This window comes from Pelodiscus sinensis, chromosome 8, assembly GCF_049634645.1.
Source record: "Pelodiscus sinensis isolate JC-2024 chromosome 8, ASM4963464v1, whole genome shotgun sequence".
In the NCBI taxonomy this organism is placed as follows: domain Eukaryota; kingdom Metazoa; phylum Chordata; order Testudines; family Trionychidae; genus Pelodiscus; species Pelodiscus sinensis.
The window spans coordinates 784,180-809,607 of record NC_134718.1 but is presented as its reverse complement, the minus strand read 5'-3'; the positions used below and the strand labels follow the sequence as shown (position 1 = coordinate 809,607).

General features: G+C 61.6%; 2 protein-coding genes across 2 annotated transcripts in view; one reads left to right on the top strand and one right to left on the bottom strand.

Annotated features, from left to right (window-relative positions):
* The window catches only part of CNNM1 (cyclin and CBS domain divalent metal cation transport mediator 1), a 49,181-nt gene extending 33,028 nt beyond the window's left edge, over positions 1-16,153 (top strand). The window contains 8 exon segments of the mRNA XM_075934460.1: positions 2,243-2,342; positions 2,721-2,768; positions 5,313-5,482; positions 8,255-8,438; positions 8,566-8,664; positions 8,777-8,878; positions 14,844-14,946; positions 15,395-16,153. Coding sequence (XP_075790575.1) covers positions 2,243-2,342; positions 2,721-2,768; positions 5,313-5,482; positions 8,255-8,438; positions 8,566-8,664; positions 8,777-8,878; positions 14,844-14,920 — 780 coding nt within the window. The 3' untranslated portion in view covers positions 14,921-14,946; positions 15,395-16,153.
* A 2,751-nt stretch (positions 16,154-18,904) lies between these two features.
* On the bottom strand, positions 18,905-24,754 carry GOT1 (glutamic-oxaloacetic transaminase 1). The gene is made up of 9 exons (XM_075934462.1): positions 24,572-24,754; positions 22,962-23,143; positions 22,059-22,182; positions 21,714-21,826; positions 21,124-21,228; positions 20,418-20,568; positions 20,145-20,310; positions 19,903-20,045; positions 18,905-19,509 (listed from the first exon to the last, which is right to left on the bottom strand). Exons 1-9 carry the CDS (start codon positions 24,687-24,689, stop codon positions 19,370-19,372), a joined length of 1,242 nt encoding a protein of 413 aa, XP_075790577.1. The 5' UTR covers positions 24,690-24,754; the 3' UTR covers positions 18,905-19,369.
* Between the last annotated feature and the right edge of the window lie 674 nt (positions 24,755-25,428).

Below are 25,428 nucleotides of genomic sequence, written 5' to 3'. Positions count from 1 at the left end.
GGGCGCTTCCCTTCCCGACTCATCGTGTGGTCAGTACAAATTGTATCGACTGCCCGGGGGCCGCAGCGGGGCGGGCGCTTCCCTTCCCGACTCATCGTGTGGTCAGTACAAATTGTATCGACTGCCCGGGGGCCGCAGCGGGGCGGGCGCTTCCCTTCCCGACTCATCGTGTGGTCAGTACAAATTGTATCGACTGCCCGGGGGCTGCAGCGGGGCGGGCGCTTCCCTTCCCGACTCATCGTGTGGTCAGTACAAATTGTATCGACTGCCCGGGGGCCGCAGCGGGGCGGGCGCTTCCCTTCCCGACTCATCGTGTGGTCAGTACAAATTGTATCGACTGCCCGGGGGCCGCAGCGGGGCGGGCGCTTCCCTTCCCGACTCATCGTGTGGTCAGTACAAATTGTATCGACTGCCCGGGGGCTGCAGCGGGGCGGGCGCTTCCCTTCGACTCATCGTGTGGTCAGTACAAATTGTATCGACTGCCCGGGGGCCGCAGCGGGGCGGGCGCTTCCCTTCCCGACTCATCGTGTGGTCAGTACAAATTGTATCGACTGCCCGGGGGCCGCAGCGGGGCGGGCGCTTCCCTTCCCGACTCATCGTGTGGTCAGTACAAATTGTATCGACTGCCCGGGGGCTGCAGCGGGGCGGGCGCTTCCCTTCCCGACTCATCGTGCGGTCAGTACAAATTGTATCGACTGCCTGGGGGCTGCAGCGGGGCGGGCGCTTCCCTTCCCGACTCATCGTGTGGTCAGTACAAATTGTATCGACTGCCCGGGGGCTGCAGCGGGGCGGGCGCTTCCCTTCCCGACTCATTGTGTGGTCAGTACAAATTGTATCGACTGCCTGGGGGCCGCAGCGGGGCGGGCGCTTCCCTTCCCGACTCATCGTGCGGTCAGTACAAATTGTATCGACTGCCCGGGGGCCGCAGCCCAGCGAGGCGCTAACAGAAGTCGAGGCGCGTGAGTCGTCGGGACGCAGAGCCCCGCACTGCCCCGGCCCCGCGCAGAGGCAGACACGCTGCACTCGTTCCCCGGGAGGGCCCCGCCTGCTGGGTTTTCTGGGCTCCGGTCCCATGGTGAGGGGTGGAGCACCGCACGGGCTCCCCAATGCTGGGAGGGGCACTGAGTCTTGGGGGCCGGACCCAGCAAGCCGGGGGGTAGTTTAATAGTTAGGTGCCTGCTCCCCCAGGCACTCAGCGGGGCGTAATCCCGTCCTCCCCTCCCTGTCAGGGCAGCCTCCGTCTCGGGGCTCCAACCCGTGGGCATCTTGCCGGCAGCCTCTGCCCCCAGGAATCCCCCACGGCTCTTGCCCCGGGTGCCTGGGGGAGTGGGTCAGACGGGCAAGTGCAGGATTCGAGCAGAGCGACTCCAGGCTGAACCTCCCGATGGAGCCAGCGCTGCACCCCCAGGCTGGCCCCCGCAGTGCGCAGCCGCACTGCACCGCACAGGGGACCCCGGCCCCGGCCCCGGCCCGCAGGATCGAAGGCCGGAGACGCAACCTCTCGGCGCCGCCCACGGGACGGATGCGGCCGGAGCGGCAGGGCCCCGCCCAGGCCATGTCAGGGCGCCCTGCGCCACCGGCCCAACGGGCGCCATTGACTCCGGCAGGCCCAAGGAGCCACTGAGTCCGGTGCCTCTGGGCTCGCCAATGTGGGGGGCTATTCCCCCGCTCTGCCGGCGCCCCCCCCCCCACCCGCAGCCCTTGCCCCCCCGCCCTGCCGGCGCCCCTCCCTCCCCACCCGCAGCCCCTGCCCCCCCCCGCCCTGCCGGCGCCCCTCCCTCCCCACCCGCAGCCCCTGCCCCCCCCGCCCTGCCGGCGCCCCTCCCTCCCCAGCCGCAGCCCCTGCCCCCCCCCCCGCCCTGCCGGCGCCCCTCCCTCTCCACCCGCAGCCCCTGCCCCCCCCCGCCCTGCCGGCGCCCCTCCCTCCCCACCCGCAGCCCCTGCCCCCCCCCCGCCCTGCCGGTGCCCCTCCCTCCCCACCCGCAGCCCCTGCCCCTCCCAGCCCTGCCCCCCCTGCCCTGCCAGCGCCCCTCCCTCCCCACCCACAGCCCCTGACTCCCCCCAGCCCTGCTCCCCCAGCCCTGCCGGCGCCCCTCCCTCCCCACCTGCAGCCCCTGCCCCCCGCCCTGCCGGCGCCCCCAGAGCTGGCCTGGCCTGGCCGCAGCCCCTGCGGGTTGTCAGCCGTGCTGTGGCCCCTCCCGCCCGTGCCCGGGGTGACACTGAGCCGGCTCCCTCCTTGCAGGGCAAAGTGGAAGTGGAGATCGGAAAGGAAGGGCTGCGGTTCGAGAACGGCGCCTTCACCTACTACGGCGTCCCCGCCATCGTGGCTGCTGCCTGCGCAGGTGACGGCTGCCCGGCCCGTCCTCGGCCTGCTGGGCCACTGGGCAAGGGGCTGCGGAGACTGACCGGAGCTGGGGGAGCAGCTCCCTGGCGTCACAGCCAAGCACAGGCCTCGGCCTCGGGGGGGTGTCCCTTCGTGGCTGGCCTGCTCGGGCGTGGACCGTGGGCACGCTGGCCTTGCGGCCAATGGGAGCCCCAGGCCCTGCGCCGGGGCAGCGCTGCATGGAGGCGGGGGGGCAGCAGGGGAGCACCCTCTGGAGAGCGGGGGGGCAGAACGGGGCCATGCCAGGGGCTGCGGGGAAGCCCTCAGATAGAGGGAGGGCTCCTCCGGCTGCCCCCTCCCCCGTTCCCATGGCGATATCGCTCCTTTCTGATTGCAGATAACGAGGTGCGGAAAGTGAGCAGCCTGGCCGGATCCTCCTTCCTGCGTAAGTACCTGCCCCCCCAGAGCTGCAGAGCCCCAGGCTGGCGTGAGCCGTCTGCTCGCAGCGTCCCTGAGTGGAGCCCCGTGGCCAGCCCCTTGGCCCGCGACCGGTGTGGGAGTTTCTGCAAGCGAGTTGGGAGTGGCCCTGGGCCAGGGCCGCAGCGGGGAGGGGCTGGGGCTGGGGAGGAGTTCAGAGTAGCGGGGCCAGCAGCCGCCCGCCCCCGCGCCCCAGCTCAGAAGGGAACGAGGCCCCGTGGAGCCCTCCGGCCCTGGGCACAGGTACCCACCTCCCTGCGCAGCGAGCCGTGCCCTGGCCGGCGGGGGGGCGGGGCCGGACCGGCGTGGGCAGGAGGCCGGAGCACTGGGCTCTCGGCTACTCGGGCAGGCTGGGAGCGGACAGGTATTTAGTGCGGGATTTTTACAAAAACGTGTGGGTGTTTGTTATTTTACATAAAAGCCCGACAATTCGGTTTTTAAAACCGTTTTTGGGGAAAGTTCCTGGTAACAATTTTCTGTTTTTCAAATCCCAAAACTTTCACTGAAAACTCGTGGAAGCAGAGAGGTTCTACCCGGGGCTGTTAAATATCGGTTCATTGACTAGTCGGTTAACCTCACGAACTCTTATCCGTTAGTCGACTATTCTACAGGCCCTGGGCAGCCCCAGTCGGGGGAGAGGTCTGAGCTCCCGGCCCCGCCCGAGCCGGAACTGAGCCAGGCTGCCTGCCCACCTGGCTCCTAATACACTTTCAATGCAGAGCCGCAGCGGGGTAGGTCCAGGACCCAGTGTGAGCCAGGACTGAGCTGAGCTGCGGGCCAGCCTGCTAAACATTTAGGCTACGTCTAGATTACGTCCCTTTTCCGTAAAAGGGATGCAAATTAGACGTATCGCAATTGCTAATGAAGCGGGGATTTAAATCTCCCCCGCTTCGTTAGCATAAACATGGCTGCCGCTTTTTCTCCGCACGGAGCTTTGCCGGAAAAAAGCGCCAGTCTAGACGCGGCTCGTTTGGGAAATGAAGCCTTTTCCCTTATTTTAAGAGAATTCTCCCGGCCCAGAGAAGGGGATTATCTGCGCCTTCCCGCCGGCACATGCCCTTGGTCAGACTCGAAGAACGTGCAGCGTCTCGCTGGGCATGTTCTGTTCTTAAGGCTGCTCCTCGTCCAGCTCCTCAGCTGCGGACTGGGAAGCCCCCTCCTGCTCATTTGATAACCAGCGCCCCGATCCCCACCCCTCTTCAGTCAAGTAGCCCCTCTGGCCAGGGCTGGGCCGAGCCCACTGGGGCCTGTGGAGATCTGCCTCGGGGGGTGTGACGGCGCGTTGGGGGTCCCCCGTCTCCTGCACCCCGAAATGGCACAAACAGACTGCACCAGCCAGTGGAATTGAGGGTGGTTTATTGCTCCTCCAGCACAGCGCAGCACAGATGTAATCTGGTTACAGGAACTGGGGCTAAGAGGCCTCAGTGCCCCCCTTGAGATAGGGGAGTCCCAGCCCCCTCCCCAGCTCCTTCTCCCCTGCTTTCCAGCCAGGAACTAACTAACCCTCTTCCAGCCCTGCCCCCCAGCCAGGGCAGCATCCACCTCCCTTTGTTCCTCTCCATGGGGGGTGTCTGGCCACTGGTTCAACAAGTTTGGCCTTACCTCTGCCTAGTGAGGTTTTCCCTGCTGGGTCTTGCTCCAGACAGCAGGGGTCACCACAGCCCAGCAAGTACCCCCACTACGTCACAGTGGGCCAAGCTAGTACCTGGCCCCAGTGGGGAGGGGCAGAGGGGAAGAGCATGCCGTGGGGGGAACGTACGCCCCAAATCAAGCCACGGTGGCCCAAGCAAGTGAAAGGAGCAGGGAGATAGAGGCGCCTTTAAAACTGGCTGTCAGACCCCGGTGAGGAAAACAGGCAGAGACTCTGCCCACGGGCGTGTGGAGAACAGCCAGCCCAGAACTCAGAAAGCAAGAGCAGAACCCTGGAGCCGGCCAGGCAGACCCCGCGGTGGCTGTGGCAGGCGACGCTTGGCCTGCCAGCGTGAACGTGGGCATCCTGGTGCGGTTCATCAGCTCTTGAGCTCCCTTGGCTTCTGCGACTGTCTCCCCCTCCTCCTAACCTGTCAATGGCTCCTCCCGCAGAGCCTCTTCATCCGTCCTTTCTGCCCCGATCCCTCCTCTTCTCCCCGCCTTGTGCCTGGCCAGTCTCCCCCAGCACATGACTTGCGTTGCCATGGCTCCGTGGAGGACCCCCAGCTCCACCTCTGCTCTCCAGCCTTGTGTTCTCCGGACTCACCCCGCGGCCTGTCCCGCGTCCCTGCTTCATCCCAGCGGCTAAGCCAGAGCTCCTGGCCTGCCTCCCTGCACCTCCTCCGAAGGCCTGTTCCCTTGGGAGCGCTGGGCTCTGCACCGTGCGGGGGGGCCGCTGCCGTCTGGAGCGAAGCAAAGTCACCAGGGACCCGTCTGTCAGGCTGGGCCAGGGTCTGGAAGCTCTTGCACTCGCCCTGCCCCGGAGCCTAGCGAGCCGGGGGGCCCACTCTGCGTCCATCTCTGTTCCCCTCTCTGCCTCTAGTCGCCCGGTCGCCGTCGCGCTGCAGCGGCCTGAATCGCGCTGACTCCCCCAGCCGGGAACGGAGCGACTGCGGCGGCAGCCCCACCCCCACCCAGATGTACAGCAGCAGCAACAACATCTACACGCCCGACTACTCGGTGCACATCCTCTGCGACGTGCAGCTCATCAAGGTACCCGCGGGTCTCGCCGACGGGGGGAGGGAGCTGCCGCGAGCTCGGCGCGTTCCCTCGCAGGGTGAGCACTTTACACCCTGGCGCACCCGGCCCGTGTCTGGACCCCCGCAGTGAGCGCCTGAGCCGCAGCACAGGCGCCTGAGCAGCCAGACTGGAGCCTCGGGCTGGGTGAGCGTAGGGCTCCGCGGCCGCTCGGTTACACTCAGCGAAGCCTCCTCCCCGGGAGCCGGGCCGGCAGGGGCAGGGGCTGGCAGCCCCGCTCCCGCGGACGGAGGCTGTGCTGTGGGCGCTGCAGTGCAAAGCGCAGTTCGGACTCCCACGCCCCTTGCGTTTGCCGACAGACGTGCAAGTCGCTCCCTCCCCTTCCCCCCCCCGATGTCGCGCGTGTTCGTCCTGGGGCCTCCTGGCACTTCCCATGGCCCAGCGCCCGTCTGGCTCTGGGTTCAGGCCACCTTGAAAGGCAGCGTGTCCCATGACTCCATATGTCACATGCAGGCTTCCGCGATAACCTGTTCTTGGCCCCCAGCCCCGCTCACTGAAAGCCACGGGGACAGCACACGGGCTGGGCACGCCTGCCACGCCCCCCGCCCGCTGGCCGTGCGGGCATGTAACAAGCAGCAATGGTGGAGAGGAGCAGCGGGCCCCAGCAGGAGGCAGTGGTGTTTTTCCAGCTGCCATCATGCTGCTGGGACATGCACTAGCTCCTGTTGCCACCCCAGGGGGCTGGGCCCAGTCCCATGGCTTTCCAGAGACGCCTTGTGAGGGGCGCACCCCTTCAGCCTCCCACCTGCCTGGGCCTTCCCACCTGGGCAGAGAGCGTCCGGAGAGGGGCCCAATTCCATGGCTATGGGGCGAGCTTTGCCCTTGCTTGATAATTTCCTGGAGGTTAGGTCCATAAAAGGCTATTAGCCAGGGGATAAAATGGTGTCCCTGGCCTCTGTCTGTCAGAGGCTGGAGAGGGATGGCAGGAGACAAATCGCTTGATCATTGTCTTCGGTCCACCTGTGACGGCGCGTTGGGGGTTCCCCGTCTCCTGCACCCCGAAATGGCACAAACAGACTGCACCAGCCAGTGGAATTGAGGGTGGTTTATTGCTCCTCCAGCACAGCACAGCACAGATGGAATCTGGTCACAGAGCTGGGCTAGGATGCCTCAGGCCCCCTTGAGATGGGGAGACTGGGCCCCTAAACTCCAGCCCCTTCCCCTAGGCTCTCCTCCATGCCCTCCGACAGCCAGCAACCAACTCCCTAACTTCCAGCCCTGACCCCCAGCCAGGGCAGCATCCACCTCCCTTTGTTCCTCTCCATGGGGGGTGTCTGGCCACTGGTTCAACAAGTTTGGCGTTACCTTTGCATAGTGAGGTTTTCCCTGCTGGGTCTTGCTCCAGACAGCAGGGGTCACCACAGCCCAGCAAGTACCCCCACTACGTCACACCACCCTCTCTGGGGCACCTGGTGCTGGCCACTGTCGGCAGACGGGACACTGGGCTGGATGGACCTTTTCGTCTGACCCCGTCCGGCTGTTCTTATGCTCCCACCTATTGCCTGTTTGCTCCCGGCGCGCCTGGGAATACTTGCAGCTCCGCCTTAGCCCCTCATTTACCGGAACGTCGCTACCCAGCCAGTCACCCCTCCCCCCTTGGCTCACACCAGCCAGAGGAGCTGAACCAGACAGATGCACAAGAGAGCAGTGGGGAGCACAATGACAAAACGGGGAGGTCCCACCCCAGCCAGGGTCAGGCGGGTCCCCGGCAGACGAAGCCAGCCGTCTGTCAGGAGGTGACCGAGTGGATCGCCTTGCTAGCAGCCCCAGTCACCTTATCTCCGTGCGGCTGGGCTGGTCGTAGAGGTCCCAGCTCAGGGCTTCAGCCTGCCAGGCTGTGTCTACACTCACGGCTTCTCGCGCGAGTAATAGCCTCATTTGCATACCTAATGAGCCACCATTTTTTCAGAAGAGGCTCTTGCGCCAGAAGGAGCGTCTGCACTGCCCCTCCTAGTGCAAGAAAAACCCCCTTCCCCAACGCCGTTACACCTACTACTTTTCAGGAAGAACGGGGTTGGGAAAGAGGGTTTTCTCGTGCAAGAAGGGGCAGTGTAGACGCTCCTTCCTGCGCAAGAGCCTCTTCTGAAAAAATGGTGGCTCATTAGGTATGCAAATGAGGCTCGGCGATATTCCACGCTTAGCCTCATTTGCATATTACTGGCGCAAGAAGCCGCGAGTGTAGACACAGCCCCAGAGAGAGCAAACCCAGCTGGCAGACTGTGGCTTTGATCTTTGTTTTTCTACCCCTGGACCTAGCTACGGCATTGTCCACGCTAGCCCTTCCCCTCCCCGTCATTCTGCGCTACGCACAGAGCCTGGCAGAAGTCCACGGTCTCACTTGGGCAGGGACTGCTCTCCTCCTGGCGGAGCCCCGGAGATCAGTCTCCCACCTCTCGGCAGATGCGCTAATCGACGGCCGGGGACCCATCGCTGCACAGTGCAGACAGGCCCCTAGATACAAATGCCCGCGGACTGGACACGCAGGCCTGAGTCTCTCCCCTGCCGGCTTGTGCCACGTGTGGCACTGTGCACCCTGTGCACGCTCTCCCTCCGCGGCTCTGCGAGTGCACCCAGTGCCCCAGGTAGGAAATAGCCCCACAGTGGCGGGGCTAGGGCCGGCTGCGGCATCGGTGCAGGGGTGAGCCCCCGCGGTGTCCTAGAGAAGGGGGTCAGCGCGCCAGGAAACGCCCTCCAGGAAGGCCCTGAGCACGTCCGTCCTGTGCCCAGATCACCCGGCAGCAGTACCAGAACGCCCTGGCAGCCAGCCGCATGGACATCTCGCCCCAGTCCCCCGACGTGGAGGCTTTCAATGGCGGCGACTCCACCAAGGCCCCGACGGCCCAGGGGACCCCGCAGACCCCGCAGGAGAACCCCACCCCACCGCTCCTGAACGAGAGGAGCAGCTTCGTTTGTAAGTCACCCCGGCGGCCTGCCAGCCCCCTGGCCTGCCAGCCCCCCGGCCTGCCCCTCCACCCACCTGGGCCCGTAGCTCACGCTCCCCCCCCCCGCTCGCCACACGCCGGGGGTGTCTCCCACAGGCAGCCGCTCCGAGGGCCCCAGCGACTCCGCGTTCCTGCGCGTGGAGGGGATCCCCTTCCTCAGGGAGGAGCCGGTGGGCGAGAGCAGCAGGCAGCAGGGTGAGTCCTGGGGGCAGCGGGCGCAGGGACCTGGTCCCACCAGCGCACTGGGAGGGGCACAGCCTGGAGCCCTGCCCGGAGCTAGCCCCGCTCTTCCCTTTCTCCTTGGCAGGCAGCGAGTGCTGCGGCATCCCCCTGGAGCCGGAGAGCCGGAGCCCAGAGCCTGCCAGCGGCGCCGAGGAGCCCCTGGGCCAGAAGCTGCTGCGGACACTGAGTGAGTGGCCCCGTGGGGGTGCACCGGCCAGCTCTGCACCCGACACAGTGGCAACCTGGGCGCAGGGGAAGGAGCCTCCTCTCCTGCTGCCCTCGCCCAGGCTCCGTGCTGGGCCCCTTCCCGCTAGGCTGCTTGGTGCTTGCCTGGCCAAGCAGGGCCCCAGCGCCGTGCAGGGGGCCCCAGCGCCGTGCAGGGGGCCCCAGCGCCGTGCAGGGGGCCCCAGCGCCGTGCAGGAGGCCCCAGCGCCGTGCAGGGAGCCCAGCGCCGTGCAGGGGGCCCCAGCGCCGTGCAGGAGGCCCCAGCGCCGTGCAGGGGGGCTCAGTGCCGTGCAGGGGGCCCAGCGCCGTGCAGGGGGCCCAGCGCCGTGCAGGGGGCCCCAGCGCCGTGCAGGAGGCCCCAGCGCCGTGCAGGGGGGCTCAGCGCCGTGCAGGAGGCCCCAGCGCCGTGCAGGAGGCCCCAGCGCCGTGCAGGGAGCCCAGCGCCGTGCAGGGGGCCCCAGTGCCGTGCAGGGGGCCCCAGCGCCGTGCAGGGGGCCCCAGCGCCGTGCAGGAGGCCCCAGCGCCGTGCAGGGGGCTCAGTGCCGTGCAGGGAGCCCAGCGTCGTGCAGGGAGCCCCAGCGCCGTGCAGGGAGCCCCAGCGCCGTGCAGGGAGCCCCAGCGCCGTGCAGGGAGCCCAGCGTCGTGCAGGGGGCCTGTGACGGACCGGGCCGTGTCTGGGCACAGCTTAGGGCGTCCGCTCAGGGCGAATTGCTCAAATCCGGGGCTCTTTACAGTCCCCCTGACTGGCGACCTCTCCAAACAGGCCAAAAACCAGTCTCACAGAGCGCTTCAGCAACCTGCCTGAAGCCTCCCGAGCAAAACCCCTCCGGCACCCCAGCAATATCCGTGCCCCAGATGGCCCCGGGCCTCATACACAGGTGGGGGGTCCTAGCACCCAATCCCACCTACCCCGAACAAGTTCTGTCCGGTTCCAAGAAACCAGCCACAGATCCCTGGTCAATTTACCCTCTGGACCTTACCACAAATCACGCTGGGCCAATCCTTTAGAATCTATATCTAAAGGTTTATTATTACAAGAAAGAAAAGCATGAGAGTAAGGTTATTAAAGTACAGTACGTTACATGCACCGAATCTCCCAGTTCTCGATGCAGGCTCTAGCAGAGATGTTGCAGCTGCTGGTTTAAAAGTTCTTATTGCACATCCTACGATCAGGATGGGTTCACAGGTCTTCCGGGCTCTTCAATCCCTGCAGTGCTGCCTCTGGGATGAAGTGCTGAGCTGAGAACAAAATGGCATCGACCACATGGCCTCTTTATACTCCTTCCTGGCCTCTTCTTGTATGCAGCAAGTCACCTGGTCAGAGGCCAAACTCTATGTTTCCTGCTGGCTGCCCTCAGGTGACAAATCCCATTCTTTGGGTGTGTCCATAGCCTATTGAGAGTCATTGTTCCACAGGGCTTTGCTACTCAGCCTGTCCATAGCAATGCTTAACCACATTCACAGAAATATTCAGCTTCTACACATATTACAGATTCCTACCTACACACACAGACATTATATACTCACATAAATAGTGTACATAAGATTAACAAACAATAATCTCCCATTCAACACCCCACATGGCTCCCCCCATACCAATTTCTGGGGCCAACACCCCCACCTAGGGGTGCAGCAGCGATCTGGCTGCTTCCCTCCAATTCAGCAACGTGACACCCCCAACGCAAAATTGATGCAGGAAGTGATGCCAGTAACATCACTGAGGGCATCACAGGCCTCCCCCAACAAAATGGTGGCGTGCCTCAGTTTCCCTTCTTACACTGGACCTTCTGGCTGGAACCCTTTTTGTCCTGTAAGAAGTTCCAAGACCAGTTACAAATGTTAACCACGAAATAGCAACATCACAATGTCCCCTTACATACCGTCTGTCGTTCGGTACATCTCCAGACAGATTACATGGTATTTTCATAAGCTCATGCACCCTGTATACCGTTACAATTCTCTGCAACAATAATACATTGGTTACAAGAATTAACATCAGTAACAAGAACAATCCTATCTCAGGTGTATACTGAAATTCTCCGTCAGGCCCCTTCTCTGGCCCCACACCATTGCAGTTTTGGCCCCTCAGGTTTAAACTGCAAATCTTCTTGGCCAAAGCAAGTCCTGCCCCTCCCCCTTGTCCTCTGGGCTCCAGGCCTGAAACCTCTGGCCTGACCAAGACAATGGGCTGGCTGGGCGTGACTCCCTGGCTCACAATGGCCCTGGAATTCTCCCCCTTCCCCCACTCAGTGGGGTAACAGCAGTAAGCTGTAGACTCCCAAGTCTCTCCTCTGTCCACCTCCAACCTCTGTTTCCACATGGAACCAGATATCAAACTCCCTGATTGATTATGAGTGTCCACCGTGTCCAGAGATGGGAGCATAACTGCCATCTCCTGCATCCTAGGGAGAGTGACCACACAGCTGTTCTGCTCTGCATACTTGCCTACACAGTCCTCCTCCTGAATCTGTGACACTAACTTCCCACTCTCCTCCTTCACCTGGGAACAATCCTGTCCCACACACACTGACTTCCCAGCAAGCTGGTCACCCACAGTCACTGGGTTAGCAGCCTGCTCCAGTTCTCTGGATGTTCCTGCCTCATCTGGAACAACCCTCAGTCCCTCTGAGACCTCTCCACCACCATCCACACTGGGTTTCCCTAAACCCAAGTCAGTGGAGTCACTGTTAACAGACAAGTTCTGTCTGTCAGGCACTGCAACAAGTGCCTCACACAAGAAGCTGCTGCCTTTTACAGGCAGAGCTTTCTCCTGAATGCCTTCTCCAAGCCAGGCATCGTCACCTCTCTCAGTTACTGCAAACTGCTTGCTACAAGCACTGCCAGGACTCTCCTCCCTATGAGCTTCCTTAGGCAGCAGTTCACCCTTCCCTGGCTCTGCAGCAGCCTTGCCCTGCCGAGCCACAACCAACTCCTCCTGCAATTCCCTTACTCCCTGAGTCATCTCTGGCCCCTCAGGTGGATTCACTGATAATCCCCTCTCAGGCACATAGACAGACTCACAAGAGACAGGGTCAGAGGCATCTTCACTCCCTGTGCAGCTCTCTAGATGGCTGTAAGCGTCCACACCATCATTAGGCACCAGAGTTAACACACCCTCATTCTCTCCTTGTGCCCGGGCTAAGGGGTCTCCCTGCTCCCACCGAGCAGCTCCCCCCTCTGCCAGCAACACAGCAGCATCAGGCACAATATCAGGGTCACCACTGTCTGGTCTCTGGGGTTCTGGTAAGACACTGACTGTCTCTACCTGAGTCACCTCATCCCTCTCCCCAGCAGACACAAACCTTGGGCCACCCCCTTCCTGGGCCTTAGCCATATCCAGACCCAACTCTGGGATAACAACACTGCTCTCAGCCTTCACAGGCTGTGGGGCATCTTCCTCAGACAAAGGAAGAAACTCTTCCCCACACACAGACAGACAACCAGAGACAGTTTCTCCCTTGTCCCCACACTCCTGGCTAATTTCAGGCATACAGCTAGCCACTGGGACAGCTTCCTTTACTGCCCCACTGCTACTTCCACCAGCCAAATTGCCAGCTTGCACACACTGTGCTTCACACAACTCGATTTCAGCTTGTGCAGGTTCAATTCCATAAACCTCACCAGCCACCAACTCCTCAACTAAAACTTCACTCTGGCCAGCCACTCCATGCTGCCCCAGAGAAACATTTCCCTGACTTCTGGGCTCTTCCTGCCCTGGTTCTGATTCCAGCCTCACCTCTGAGGCATCAGACGGGCCCTCACCCACAGACTCACTGCCCCCCTGCACAGACACACAGCCATCTGCCACAGGCACACATATAGAGACACTTTCCCCTTGGTTACAGGGAGACTGACCAGCTCCAGGAAACTTTCCATACCGACATGCACCCCCTTCCCAAACCTCCCTGTTAGCTACAGGTAACACAAAAGGTTTGCATTCACACATGCTTTGGGGTTGGGTTCTCACATCAGCTGGGTAAAATACGTCTGCCATATCATAAGCACATCGCATACCCACAGAGTTATACATTGAACCTTCAGGAGAATACAGTCTCTCTTGTTCTTTTAGTCTCTTAAGCTGGAGGTCAAGTCTAGCGTTTTCCTCCTTGGCTAGGGCCATCTTCTTTGCATGCTCTGCCATTTCCTTAAGCTGACGTCTGGCCCTTTCTGCCCTTCTCTCTGCATACTCTGCCATTCTCTCTGCATGTTCTGCTTTTCTCATCTCAAGTTCCCGATCCATCTCCTTCTGTCTCTTAGCAATTTCTTCATCTGCCTTCTGCCTTCTTTCAGCAGCTTCCCTGGCTCGCTTCTGATCCCTTTCATTCACATCTCTGGTTAGTAACAACACTACCAGATCTAGTTTAGAGGCCCTTTTCCTAAAGGCAATGCCTCTCCCCAAGCACAAATCCTTCAGAGCACTTTTGCTCAGACTCTCATATAATTCCGGGATCATCGCAGCGGCTCTTTAATCAACCAAACTCTCAACACCAAAAATCAAATTTAGACAGCGTGGGGTCCTGATCCCAAAGCTCAATTGACCAAGATCTGTGGATCCTGCCGACTACGCCACTGTGACGGACCGGGCCGTGTCTGGGCACAGCTTAGGGCGTCCGCTCAGGGCGAATTGCTCAAATCCGGGGCTCTTTACAGTCCCCCTGACTGGCGACCTCTCCAAACAGGCCAAAAACCAGTCTCACAGAGCGCTTCAGCAACCTGCCTGAAGCCTCCCGAGCAAAACCCCTCCGGCACCCCAGCAATATCCGTGCCCCAGATGGCCCCGGGCCTCATACACAGGTGGGGGGTCCTAGCACCCAATCCCACCTACCCCGAACAAGTTCTGTCCGGTTCCAAGAAACCAGCCACAGATCCCTGGTCAATTTACCCTCTGGACCTTACCACAAATCACGCTGGGCCAATCCTTTAGAATCTATATCTAAAGGTTTATTATTACAAGAAAGAAAAGCATGAGAGTAAGGTTATTAAAGTACAGTACGTTACATGCACCGAATCTCCCAGTTCTCGATGCAGGCTCTAGCAGAGATGTTGCAGCTGCTGGTTTAAAAGTTCTTATTGCACATCCTACGATCAGGATGGGTTCACAGGTCTTCCGGGCTCTTCAATCCCTGCAGTGCTGCCTCTGGGATGAAGTGCTGAGCTGAGAACAAAATGGCATCGACCACATGGCCTCTTTATACTCCTTCCTGGCCTCTTCTTGTATGCAGCAAGTCACCTGGTCAGAGGCCAAACTCTATGTTTCCTGCTGGCTGCCCTCAGGTGACAAATCCCATTCTTTGGGTGTGTCCATAGCCTATTGAGAGTCATTGTTCCACAGGGCTTTGCTACTCAGCCTGTCCATAGCAATGCTTAACCACATTCACAGAAATATTCAGCTTCTACACATATTACAGATTCCTACCTACACACACAGACATTATATACTCACATAAATAGTGTACATAAGATTAACAAACAATAATCTCCCATTCAACACCCCACATGGCTCCCCCCATACCAATTTCTGGGGCCAACACCCCCACCTAGGGGTGCAGCAGCGATCTGGCTGCTTCCCTCCAATTCAGCAACGTGACAGGGCCCCAGCGCCGTGCAGGGAGCCCAGCGCCGTGCAGGAGGCCCCAGCGCCGTGCAGGGGGCCCCAGCGCCGTGCAGGGGGCCCCAGCGCCGTGCAGGGGGCCCCAGCGCCGTGCAGGGGGCCCAGCTCTGCGGACGCCCTGGCAGTGGAGGGTCCCCGCTGTAGCGGGGCTGGCTCGCCGGTAGAGCCCTGCAAATCCCCGGCTAGCCACGGCCCCATTGGGCAGGCGGGTCTGGCGCCCGCGCAGGGTTCCTAGTGACTAGACAGCGCGGGAGGGCACGGCCCGGTGTGGCCTGGCAGGGGCCGGACACTGATCCCAGGCTGGCCCTGTCGGCAGGTGGGCGCAGGAGGACGCAGGCCCCAGCTGGAGAGACGCCGCCGGAGGAGTCCAGCCGGGCGCCGTTACTCACCTGAGCAGCAGTGCGGCGCTGGAGCCTGAGGTGGGAGCGTGCCCCACGGTGCTGCTGGGAAGAGATACACCCCCTGCAGCGAAGGCAAGAGGCGTCCTAGCCCAGGCCTTGGCCCCTGCTCCCATCCCCGGGCCTGTCCTGCCGAGGTGGGGGCTCTGCTCACCTGCGCGGAGCAGGCAAAGGCCTGGCTCTCCCTGGCCCCGCCTGGCAGGGCTGCAGCTTGTCTCCGAAGCCGCTCGGGGGGAGGGGGGTGCACTGCACAGGCCAGTGCATCTGTGAGGGGGGGCTGCAGCCCCCCCCCCACACACACACACACAGCGACCCAGCCAGCAGCAGCTTGTTTAGGGACTCCCCGCAGTGCTGAGGGCGGGCACTCGGCCCAGCCCCCAGCCAGGAGCCCTTGCAGCTTGACTGGGGGGTCCCTCTGGAGAGCAGGGGGGAGGGGCCCACCAGCCTCCAACAGCTGCTTTTCTTGCAGGGCTGCAGCATGAGAGCCTCCTGCCAGGCGCCATGCGACAGCAGCGGGTCTGCACTCCCCTGCCTGCCCGCCGAGGGGGCCCGGGCCTTGCCAGGAAGGTGGGGCAGGTGGCAGCTGCTGCACGGCGCCCTGGCTCAGAGAGAAGAGAGAGGCAGAGTCGGGGCAGGGTCTGGGGCTGACCCAGCTCTGGCTGCCCAGCGGGCCCAGCCCTTCCAGAGCAGAGCCCCTTAGTACTGGGTGCCTCAGCCTGTGAGAGCAGCCGTGCTCCAGGGAGCGTCCGTCCCCTCGCACCACAGACACGCCCCTGCACGGTTGTGCAGCGAGTGTGAAAACCCGCCCTCGCCCCGTGAGCAGCAGCCTGCCCGTGCTGCAGCCCTTGGCCCAGCCCCGTCGGGTCCCCTCCCAGGGGCAAAGGGACACGCAGCTGCACGCAGAGGCCCAGCTCAGAGCTGGCCGCTGGCAGCAGGGGCAGACGTGGCTGTGGAGGCAGAAAGCACTGTAGCTTCTTCCCATTAAAGCAGTCGTCCCCCCGCCCCGAGAGCTCCGTGCCTCTGTCTGGGCTCCGGGGAAATGGGGGGGAGGGCGTATTTCGCTGCCGCCTGGAACCCGCCTTCAGAAACTCCCCCTCACAGCTGCTGCCTCCCTCCCCCAGTTCGTGTCAGGGAAGAACAGGCCCTGGCTGCAGCCTGGCCCGACCGCGAGCCCCTCTCCCCAAAGTGCCACCCCTGCTAGCTCCAGCGCTGCCCCTTCCCCTGGTGCCCACAGCCTAGCCCCCTCCCCCATGCTGTGGCTGCTGGCAGGGAGGTGATGGACCCCGTCTCCCTGGGCGGGGGAGGCCCCTGGCAGGGAGGGGTACAGAGGCTAAGGGACTTGGCCCAAGGTTCCCGCCTTCAGTTCCGGCTCCAGGGCTCCCGCTGGGCAGTGCAGCCCCGCGCCCCTTTGCGTCCCCTCCCCCCATTCAGCCTTAGCGCTGCTTGTCTGCCCAGCACGCTCAGGCCAGGCTGGCCCCGCTGCGAGGGAGGGAACGGACCTTGGCCCCGCGGAGGCAAAGGCTGCAGCAGCATTTCCTCGGCTGGGCCTAGCGCGTGTTTCCACTGCTCCTGCAGGACTCCTGCCTCTCCCCTGGACAGGCCCTGATGGGGGCAGTTGGCCCAGGGCCCCGGCCTCGTGACAGCAGCCAGAGCCCCAAGCCCTTCAGGTTGCCCCTGGAGCACTGTGGGCTGGCAGTGCCAGGGCACTGAGTGGTGCAAGGGGCCGGCTGCCCCATCTCTTCCAGGAGCCCAGCTCCCGCTCCCTCTCCCCCCCCTTGTTAGCAGCTCACCCCGGGCCCGTAACTGCAGGCACTGTCAGCCAGTACCAAGGAGGATGCAACCCAGGGACCCCAGCAGCTGCTGCCTGAGAAGAAATCAGATCACGCAGCAGAAACGGAGCCAGCCATGGGACAGAGGCTGTGATCCAGAGCACACACCCCGCCGAGGCCACGGTTGCAGGCAGGAGAGCCAGGCAGCAGCAGGAGAGGAGGGAATTGATCAGTGATTCAAGGACACAGGTTGGATTTTGAGTTGCTGCTCTTTCGTCAATGGCACCTGCATCAATCCTTTAGGTAGCCTTCAGCAGGCACCACCAGTACCCGGCCCCTACCTCACCCACATTCACCATTTTAGAGCCCAACTGCTGAGCAGCTTGTTCCAGCTTCCACCGCTCATTCGCAAGGTCCTCGTGAACCAGTGGGAGTGAGCTCAGGGCATAGTGATAGCACTAGCCTGGCCCACCAGCACCGGTACCTGGCTCTGGTCACCCTACCTCTGTGCTTGTGTAACTCACACGCCTGGGCTACATCAACACTGGCAGCTGCTTGCGCAAGAACTGTGTTGCAGAAGAGTTCTTACACAACAAACCTTCCCCAGAGTGTGTCTGCAGTGCTGTGCTTTGCGCAAGAGCGTCTCTAGCAGCGTGGCCGCTCTCTTGCGCAAGAAAGCTCTCATGGCCATTTTAGCCATAGCAGTTTCTTGCGCAAGAAATTCGTGTTGCCTGTCTACACTGGCCTCTTGTGGAAGAGCTCTTGCCATGAGGGCTTATTCCTTGTGAGGAGAGAAATAACTTCCGCAAGAAGCCCTGTTTCTGGTGCTAGACTGTGAATTTACTTGCGCAAACACACACGTGCAGTGTAGACATCCAGCAGGTTTTTGCGTCAGAACAGCGGTTCTTGCGCAAGAAGCCACCACTGTGGATACTGAGCAATGCAAGTGGTGCCTAGACCCCAGCAACAGTTAAGATCAGGAGCTCTCTACAGCCTGGGCTGGGAGCCAGCTGGCTTTTAGCTTGGAGGGTAGAGGCTCCTATACTCACCTCCAGAGGTCCCAGGTTCAAGTCTGCCTGGTGGCTACACTTGGACCTTCTAATGCCAGACCACAGGCACCTCCAGGACCCAAATCCCAAGTTGCTGCACCCAGCAGTGCTTTCCTCCTCAGCCCCGCTCAGACAACACTCTCAGAGAGCCCCAGGGATGAGTTTTTCAATCTGGCCCATCCCCCTCCCTCCGCAGCAGCAAGGCCTCTAAGCCAGTCAATAGGGATGCACTCAAGTGCCCAGGGCTGGCTCTGTGTTTACAAACACCACGGTCAATCAGTTCTTATAGCCCTGCCCCTCCACCCACAGGTCTGCTAAGCTGTCCCTGCCTGGGACCTCAGTCTAGTTCTCTAGGCCCATGGGCCCTGCCCTACCCTTCGTACCAGTGGCATTGCTAGCAGCAGGCAGTTCAGCCAGGATCGGGCCCCCAGCCTGCGTGCCAGGACGAGATGCAGCTCCAAGCTCAGCCGCCTTCCTCCTGAAGATGGTGTTGCAGTTCCACGTCAACTAGGACATTTTCCTCCTCATACGCCAGGAGCCGCCTCCATTCTCCAGCTCTCCAGAGCATTGGCCTTTCACATCAAGAACACGAAACCGCCGACAGCACGAAAGGTCAGCCCAGATCATCTCCCCTTGGCGTTCCCGGCCCACGAAACGAGCAGGGCTGCCGCACATTCTGCAGTGGCCCCACAGGCCGGGGCTGACTCAGCACTTGGCCCCACAGGGTTCCAATCCATACACGTCTCCAGCCCCAGCACCTGCACTTGGCCCAGGGAGGCACCTGGCTGGAACGCACGTGAACAGGGCATTGTAGAGAGAGTTACAAGGCCAGCAGCCATCTTTTGCCTGGGGATGGATTGAGAAAGTAGCCAGGAGACAGCAGCACAGCATGAAGCCCTGGTCAAGTCTCCTCTTTACAATAAGATGAAGCTTGGATTGTGGGGCTTTATTGTGTACCTGGTTGGGCCGAGGGCCTGCTCTGGCTTAGACTGGAAGGGGGACAGAAGACAAAGGAGGAGTTCTGCCCCCAGCAGTTCAGCACTCCAAGGCTGGAGCGCATTGCAGTAGTGAGAGACTGGCCACACGTCCCCCCTCCCTCTGCCCCTGGCCTGTTGATGCCAGCTTGGCTAGTTACCCAGAGAGGCAGAGGGCATGCCAGTGTCTGGGGATGGAGGTTTATTTGCTTTCAACAACACAAAGAAGCAGTTATCACAAGTTACACTCGACCTGTGTGAGGCAAAAGCCTCACTCCCTGAAACATGACACTGCCCTCAACTCCGACAGGACAAAGGAGCCCAAGTGTTTGGGCAGCTCTACACAATGCACTGCACAGGAGCTGACTGGGCCAAACAGCTTTGGTTATACTGGTTTGTTGGATTGCACAGAAATAGGAAGCTTTGAGACGTATGGGTCCCAGTGCACGTGGCTGCTGTCAGCAAGAGACCCATAATGGCTTCACTTTGCCACCGCCCCCAAAAGGTCACTGGCCTGTAAGAGCTTTCAGAGACGCAGGCAGACAGATCCCTGACAGCCACTGTTCCCAACCCTGATGAAACACGAATGGATGTAACGAAGGGGAGGTATGAGCAGCAAACACTACACACTACTGCTTTGGGGCTGTCCCCCTCACTGGAACCTGGTGACAGCTTCGTGGATGGAGCTGGCCACATAGTCTAGGTTCTTGGTGGTCAGACCGCACATGTTGATGCGTCCACTGGCCATCAGGTAGATGTGCTTCTCCTTGATCAGGAATTCCACTTGCTTAGCTGGGGAAGCAATTTAGAGAGGGGTCAGGTAAGCCATGGGGTGAGCTGGGAACCTGAGCACTGGTCAGGGCTTGCAGAATGGACAAGGGGGTGGGTCAGGGCCTGGCCAATGGAGTCAAGCATATAGCTTCTCCAGACCCAGCCTCTCCACTGCACCTCCTGTGGGGAGAAGATAGCAGGAGCTCCGAGCTCCTCCAGTCCTGGCGGGACCCAGCAGGGGGTGCAGACAGCAGGCCAGGAGTGCTCTCCATCCACCCTCTCCTACTACGGATCTAAGGCCCACAGCTGCATTACAGAAAGCCGCTGGAGAAGTTCTTCAGGGAAGCCCGCCTTGATTCCTGCAGCCCCTGCTCACTCCCACTCCACAGCAGCATCCAGCCCCTCGGTACTTACGGTTCAGCCCTGTGAAACTGAACATGCCGATCTGCTCAGTGATGTGATTCCAGGTGCCCGGAGTCCCAAGAGCTTGGAGCCGGGCCCTGAGCTCTGACCGCATTAGCAAGACCCGATCTGCCATCGTCTTCACGTTGTCCTTCCTGCGCAAGGGGGAGAGAGAGCCAGCAGTGGCATTTAACCACATCCATGGCCTGTACCTGTCTCCCCCTCCCCCGCCTTTGGGCCCCAGCAGCTCTTACCACTCAGCAAAGAGCTGTGGGGAGGTGAGGGTGGTTGCCACGACACGTGCTCCTTGCGAGGGAGGGTTGGACCAGATGGCCCGGACAATCTTCTCCATCTGGGAAAGGACCCGCTGCACGTTGTCAGCATCCTTCCCCACCACCGTCAGGTTCCCCACTCGCTCATCTGGAGACAGACATGGAGGCATTGGCCACATCCCTGCAGGCTTCCCCCACCGCTCCTAGGGATCTGGCCCCAGCTGCAGGGCTAGCTGCTGCCTGCTGGACACTCACTATAGAGCCCAAAGTTCTTGGAGAAGGACTGAGCACAGAAGAGTTCGAAGCCCTCGGACACAAAGTACCGCACGGCCCAGGCATCCCTGTCCAGGCAGCCGGAGGCAAAGCCCTGATAGGCCGAGTCAAAGAATGGGAACAGGAACCGGCGCTGCAGACAGGAACATAGTTAAAGGGGAGGCCCCCTCCCAAGCAGGGTGGGCTAAGCCGCTGGAGCGCAGCAGGCTCCGGCCCTTTAGGACTCGGAGTGAACCCAGGCTCGGATGGGAACCCCTTCAGGCCTGACTAGAGCGCAGGCATTAGGACCTGACGAAGAGGGAGAGTTAGAGACAGGCTGGGGAGTGTGTCAATCCCAACCTCAGAGAGGAAGATCACTGCAAAGAAACAGCAGCAGCTGCCTCCTGCCCCACCTGGGAACATCCCCTTTACCCAGCTGGTGGGCTCTCTGGGGACAGAGGAGGGGTGCGACTCACTTCGTTCAATCCCGGTTTCTAGGCACCAACGAGAGAGAATGCATCTGGAAAGGTGGCAGGGTCTGGCCATAGCCTGAGTCAGCAGCACAAGCCGAGCTGAGGCAATCGGAGCAGATTTCTGTTGGTCCCAGCCCCTCCTCAGGCAGACAGCCCCTTTCTCCCTCCCAGTCCTGAGCAGATCCTAGAATCCTGTCTGTGCTCTGGCCAGGCTACAGCCCTGTCCCCACTGATACCTTCATGACAGCAGCAATCTGTTTCCATTGCTCTGGGCTGGGATCTGTGCCAGTTGGATTGTGCGCACAGGCATGGAGAACGATGATGGAGAACTCTGGCGCAGCCTAAGGAAAGAGCAGTTCTCAGGCACACACACTAGGGCTATGTCTACAATGGCAGCTTCTTGCGCAATATCTTGCACAAGGGTTCTAGTACAAGAACTCTTGCGCAAGGAAGCTCTGGTGGCCATTTCAGCCATAGGGCTCTCTTGCGCAAGAAATCCTTGCCGAGCGTCCACACTGCCCTCCTGCACAAGAAGCCCTCCTTTACCACGCCGTACTTAAGTTTCCTTGCGCAAGGGCGGGTGGGCAGTGTGGATGCTCTGTGGATTCTTGCGCAAGAACAGCCATACTTGCATAAGAAGCCGCGAGTGTAGACATAGCCTAGGTGCCTTGGCCACTCTGCTGGGCTCCACCACAGAGATCTGACTCCACGTCCACTCCCATCACCCCCAGGCAAGAAACGGGTAGGCTCTGGTACAGAAGGGACGTGCCGATCCAAAGGCAGCAGCTACCCTAGTTTTGGGTGCAGCTCAGGAGATTTCACCTACCTCCATGTCCTGCAGGAGCCCCTCCAGGTCCAAGCCCCTCTTAGCAGCATCCCAGTAGCGATAGGTCCGGATGTCCTCAAAGCCAGAATTCATAAACACAGAGTTATGATTCTCTGAGGAGAGAGAAGAGTCCATCTATGCTACAGAGCTGCCCTGCATCAGCCAGTCCCAACTTAAGCTGCCTCCTGCCACGCTGCCCATGCAGGGAGGGAGCGAATATCTCCCTCGTGTGTGAAAGCCCATCACCCCCACCTCTGTGCGAGGAGTGGGCTGCCCTGCTCCCACCTCATCCACTTGCTCTGCAGGCTCCGGTGAGGCCCACACATGGCCATGTGCAGCACTCACCCCAGGAAGGAGAAGAGATGTAGACAGGGGTTGCTGTGTTGTTGGTTCCATTGTACCAGCGCCTCAAGAACTCTGCTCCGATGCGCAGAGCGCCAGTCCCACCCAGGCACTGAACGCCGCCGACCTGAAAGGCAGAAGTGGGTCACCAACAGCCTGCCACCAGCAGATGATACCAGTGGAAACATCAGAGAGGGACAGAGTGAGATGAGCCTCCCTGGCCTCCAATTACAAAATGGACCAACGCGCTAAACTCCCCAGCCTGGAACCGAGCACTTCTCGCTCAGTCGCCACCACTCAGGCTTCTGACGTTACAGCAAGCAGCTCCTCTGAAACAGCGGGCCAGGCTCTGCTCTGCAGTGACAGTTAACTCTGTAGTGCTCTCCATGTCCCCACACCGTGGTATCAGAGTCCCTGTTTCCAGGCCAGCACAGACCGTCACATCCCAGCCACACAGTTCAGTGCTGACCAGGGGATGCACCAACACCTAAGTAACCTCACATCACACGTACTCAGCTCCCAGCCTGCCATCGCCCTCCTCCAAAAGCTTTGGGCCTGAACTCTTTCCAGCAGAGTCCAAGGGCAGGTGCCCGGCCAGCTCTGGAATTTTCCAACATCAGATTGTAGGACCTGGATCGTAGCCTTCCCTCTGGGGGAAGCTTCCTGCCTGTGTCTGGTATTCAGCCTCCAGATGGGAGCCCAAACCATGCATGGTTGGAGAGCTCTGAAAAAATTCAGACCTACAGCTCCATGCAACCAGAACACACATAGCAAACTGAGCTCCGTGCCAGACCAGTCGGGACAAACTCTGTAATCCTGGTAAGATCTCTCCCACCCCCGCCGGACCCCTTCAGAGAGCCCATTCACCAATATGCCTCAGCAAGGAGTGGCTTCCCCACAGCTTACACGATTCTCTTTGATGGCACGACTGTCCTCCCCAAGCGCAATCCTCGAAGCGTTGGCCCGGAACTCAGGCAGGCCAAGGATCGGCAGATATTCATGGTTCAAGCTGGCATCGCTGGCGATCTTCTGCTCAACTTTCTTCACTACTGGCAGGACCCAGGGCTGCCCCTCATCTGTGCGATATGCTGCGAGAGAGAAAAGGAGAGTTTTTACACTTCCCAAGCCAGGTCCTCACAAGATCCTCAGCCAGAAAACTGACCTACTCTTCTTACACTGGGTTTCTATCCTAGTCTCACCATTACTGTTTAGATCCAAAGACGGAGGCTGGGGGAGGGCAACGGTATGTGTTCTTATGGCCTGGGATTTGTTCTCTGCAGATGGTATCTGGAATCCATGGAATACACACACCTACCCCCCTCTCCCCCCCCAGTTTCCCCATCAAAACATTTCATGAGCAAAGAAGGTAAGTTAGAAGGATTCTGTTAGCCTTCCAGGCACCAAGGAAGGACATAAGCTGCACTCCACTAGCCATGGTGCTTCTGGACAGGGACCACAGTCCATTCTGCCCTCAGTGGTGGCAATATTGCCCAATTTCCAGAGTCAAGGTTGAGTAAGCAAAGTCTGCGCAGCTCGGACTAGAATTCAGTCTCCACAGTCATGCAGCTGGTCCCCAAGAAAGGCAGATTATGGGCTAACCCTTTGCACATCCTAGGACCTTCTGTCACAGCACCCCACACAACCAGGACCCATCTGCCTGTGCAGAGTAGTAAGATCATGCCTCTCCTCCTACCCTGCTTTGCACAACCAAGTAACCTACCCAAGGTCACAGAGTGCAGGGGCATGGAACTAGTCCCTCAGGCCTTCACACTCTGCCCCCACCAAGGCACTCCCCGAATGGCATGAGTGCCAGGTTAGACTGCAGCAACTTGGTGCAGCTGAGCACGCAGCAAGGGGGGCAAAGCAGTGGGGCTGGAGGCCAAAGGTGAAGCACGCACGGAGCATGCCCTTGTGCAGCAGCACAGGCAACGGCCTAGAGGCAAGAGAGTGGAGACTCCCCGGTTCAGGGAACCCCTTGCGGAGAACAGGGAACAGCTCACCTCCCACCTGCCAGAGCCGCAGCAACCTACCCCACCACCGCCCGAGGCAACGAGCTGCCCCGAGCAGGGGAGGTCGCGCCTAGACACCTGCCCCAGGCCAGGAGCGGACACTGGGCTAGTAGGAGCACACGAAACCGACTGACCCCCCCAGCCCTCCACCCCCTCCTCCCCCCCACCAGCCCCCCAGCTCCCCCCCGCCGCCAGCCCCCCCACCAGCCCCCCAGCTCCCCCCTGCCGCCAGCCCCCCAGCTCCCCCCCCCACCAGCCCCCCAGCTCCCCCCTGCCGCCAGCCCCCCTCCTCCCCCCCACCAGCCCCCCAGCTCCCCCCTGCCGCCAGCCCCCCAGCTCCTCCCCCCCCCACCAGCCCCCCAGCTCCTCCCCCCCACCAGCCCCCCAGCTCCCCCCTGCCGCCAGCCCCCCGCCCCTCAGCTCCCCCCTCCCCCCACCAGCCCCCCAGCTCCCCCCTGCCACCTCCCCCCACACACCAGCCCCCCAGTTCACCCCCCCCCGACTCACCGCCCACCCCCAGGTTGACTTTCCGCGGGTCCGGGTCCTCCCGGAAGTCGGCCGTGAGCTGGAAGACGGCGACGGGCGGCGCGCGCGGGACGCGGGCGAAGAGGGACGCGGCCGCCATGGCTGCTGCGGGGCCGCTTCGCCGAGTCGCGCCTCAGAGGAGACTCTCACCTTCACCGGCCGGGCGGGGGCGGGGCGCAGCCAATCACCAAGCGACTAAGGCGAGCGAGTCAGCCAATCAGATGGCCTCGGAGGGGGGGCAGAACCCGGGAGAGCCAATCAATCGAAAGTCCTCGAGGCGGGAGGAGCCGGCTCAGCCTATCAGATAGTCCCAGGGCGGGGTTGCATCGCCTATGACAGGGGCGGGGGCGTGAGCGCACAATACCCAATCGCGAGGCGGCGGCCGTTAGGCGGGTCCGTTTCAGTGACGCGCGCGCGCTGCTGGGTGCGTAGCTGGGGCGTGGCCGGGGCGTGGCCCTGGGTTGCAGTGATTGGAGGGGGCGGGGCTTGGGGGCGCCTGTGAGCGCTGAGCGCCGTGAGGGGGCGGGGTTCTCCTGACCCGCTGGGGGGGGGAAGGGGCAAGACCCGGGGGACAGGGGGGGGGCTGGCTGGGGGAAGGGGCAAGACCCGGGGTGGGGGGGGGGCTGGCTGGGGGAAGGGGCAAGACCCCGGGGCGGGAGGGAGGGGGGGCTGGCTGGGGGAAGGGGCAAGACCCCGGGGCGGGAGGGAGGGGGGGCTGGCTGGGGGAAGGTGCAAGACCCGGGGCGGGAGGGAGGGGGGGCTGGCTGGGGGAAGGGGCAAGACCCCGGGGCGGGAGGGAGGGGGGGCTGGCTGGGGGAAGGGGCAAGACCCGGGGCGGG

Excerpts from the sequence above, each read along its gene's own strand:
- GOT1 (XM_075934462.1), bottom strand. The coding sequence starts at position 24,689 with ATGGCGGCCGCGTCCCTCTTCGCCCGCGTCCCGCGCGCGCCGCCCGTC. Across the intron at positions 22,183-22,961 it reads GTGCCATCAAAGAGAATCGT|GTCGGCGGCGTTCAGTGCCT; the intron begins GTAAGCTGTGGG and ends TCTGCCTTTCAG. Across the intron at positions 21,229-21,713 it reads GGCTCCTGCAGGACATGGAG|GCTGCGCCAGAGTTCTCCAT; the intron begins GTAGGTGAAATC and ends CTCTTTCCTTAG.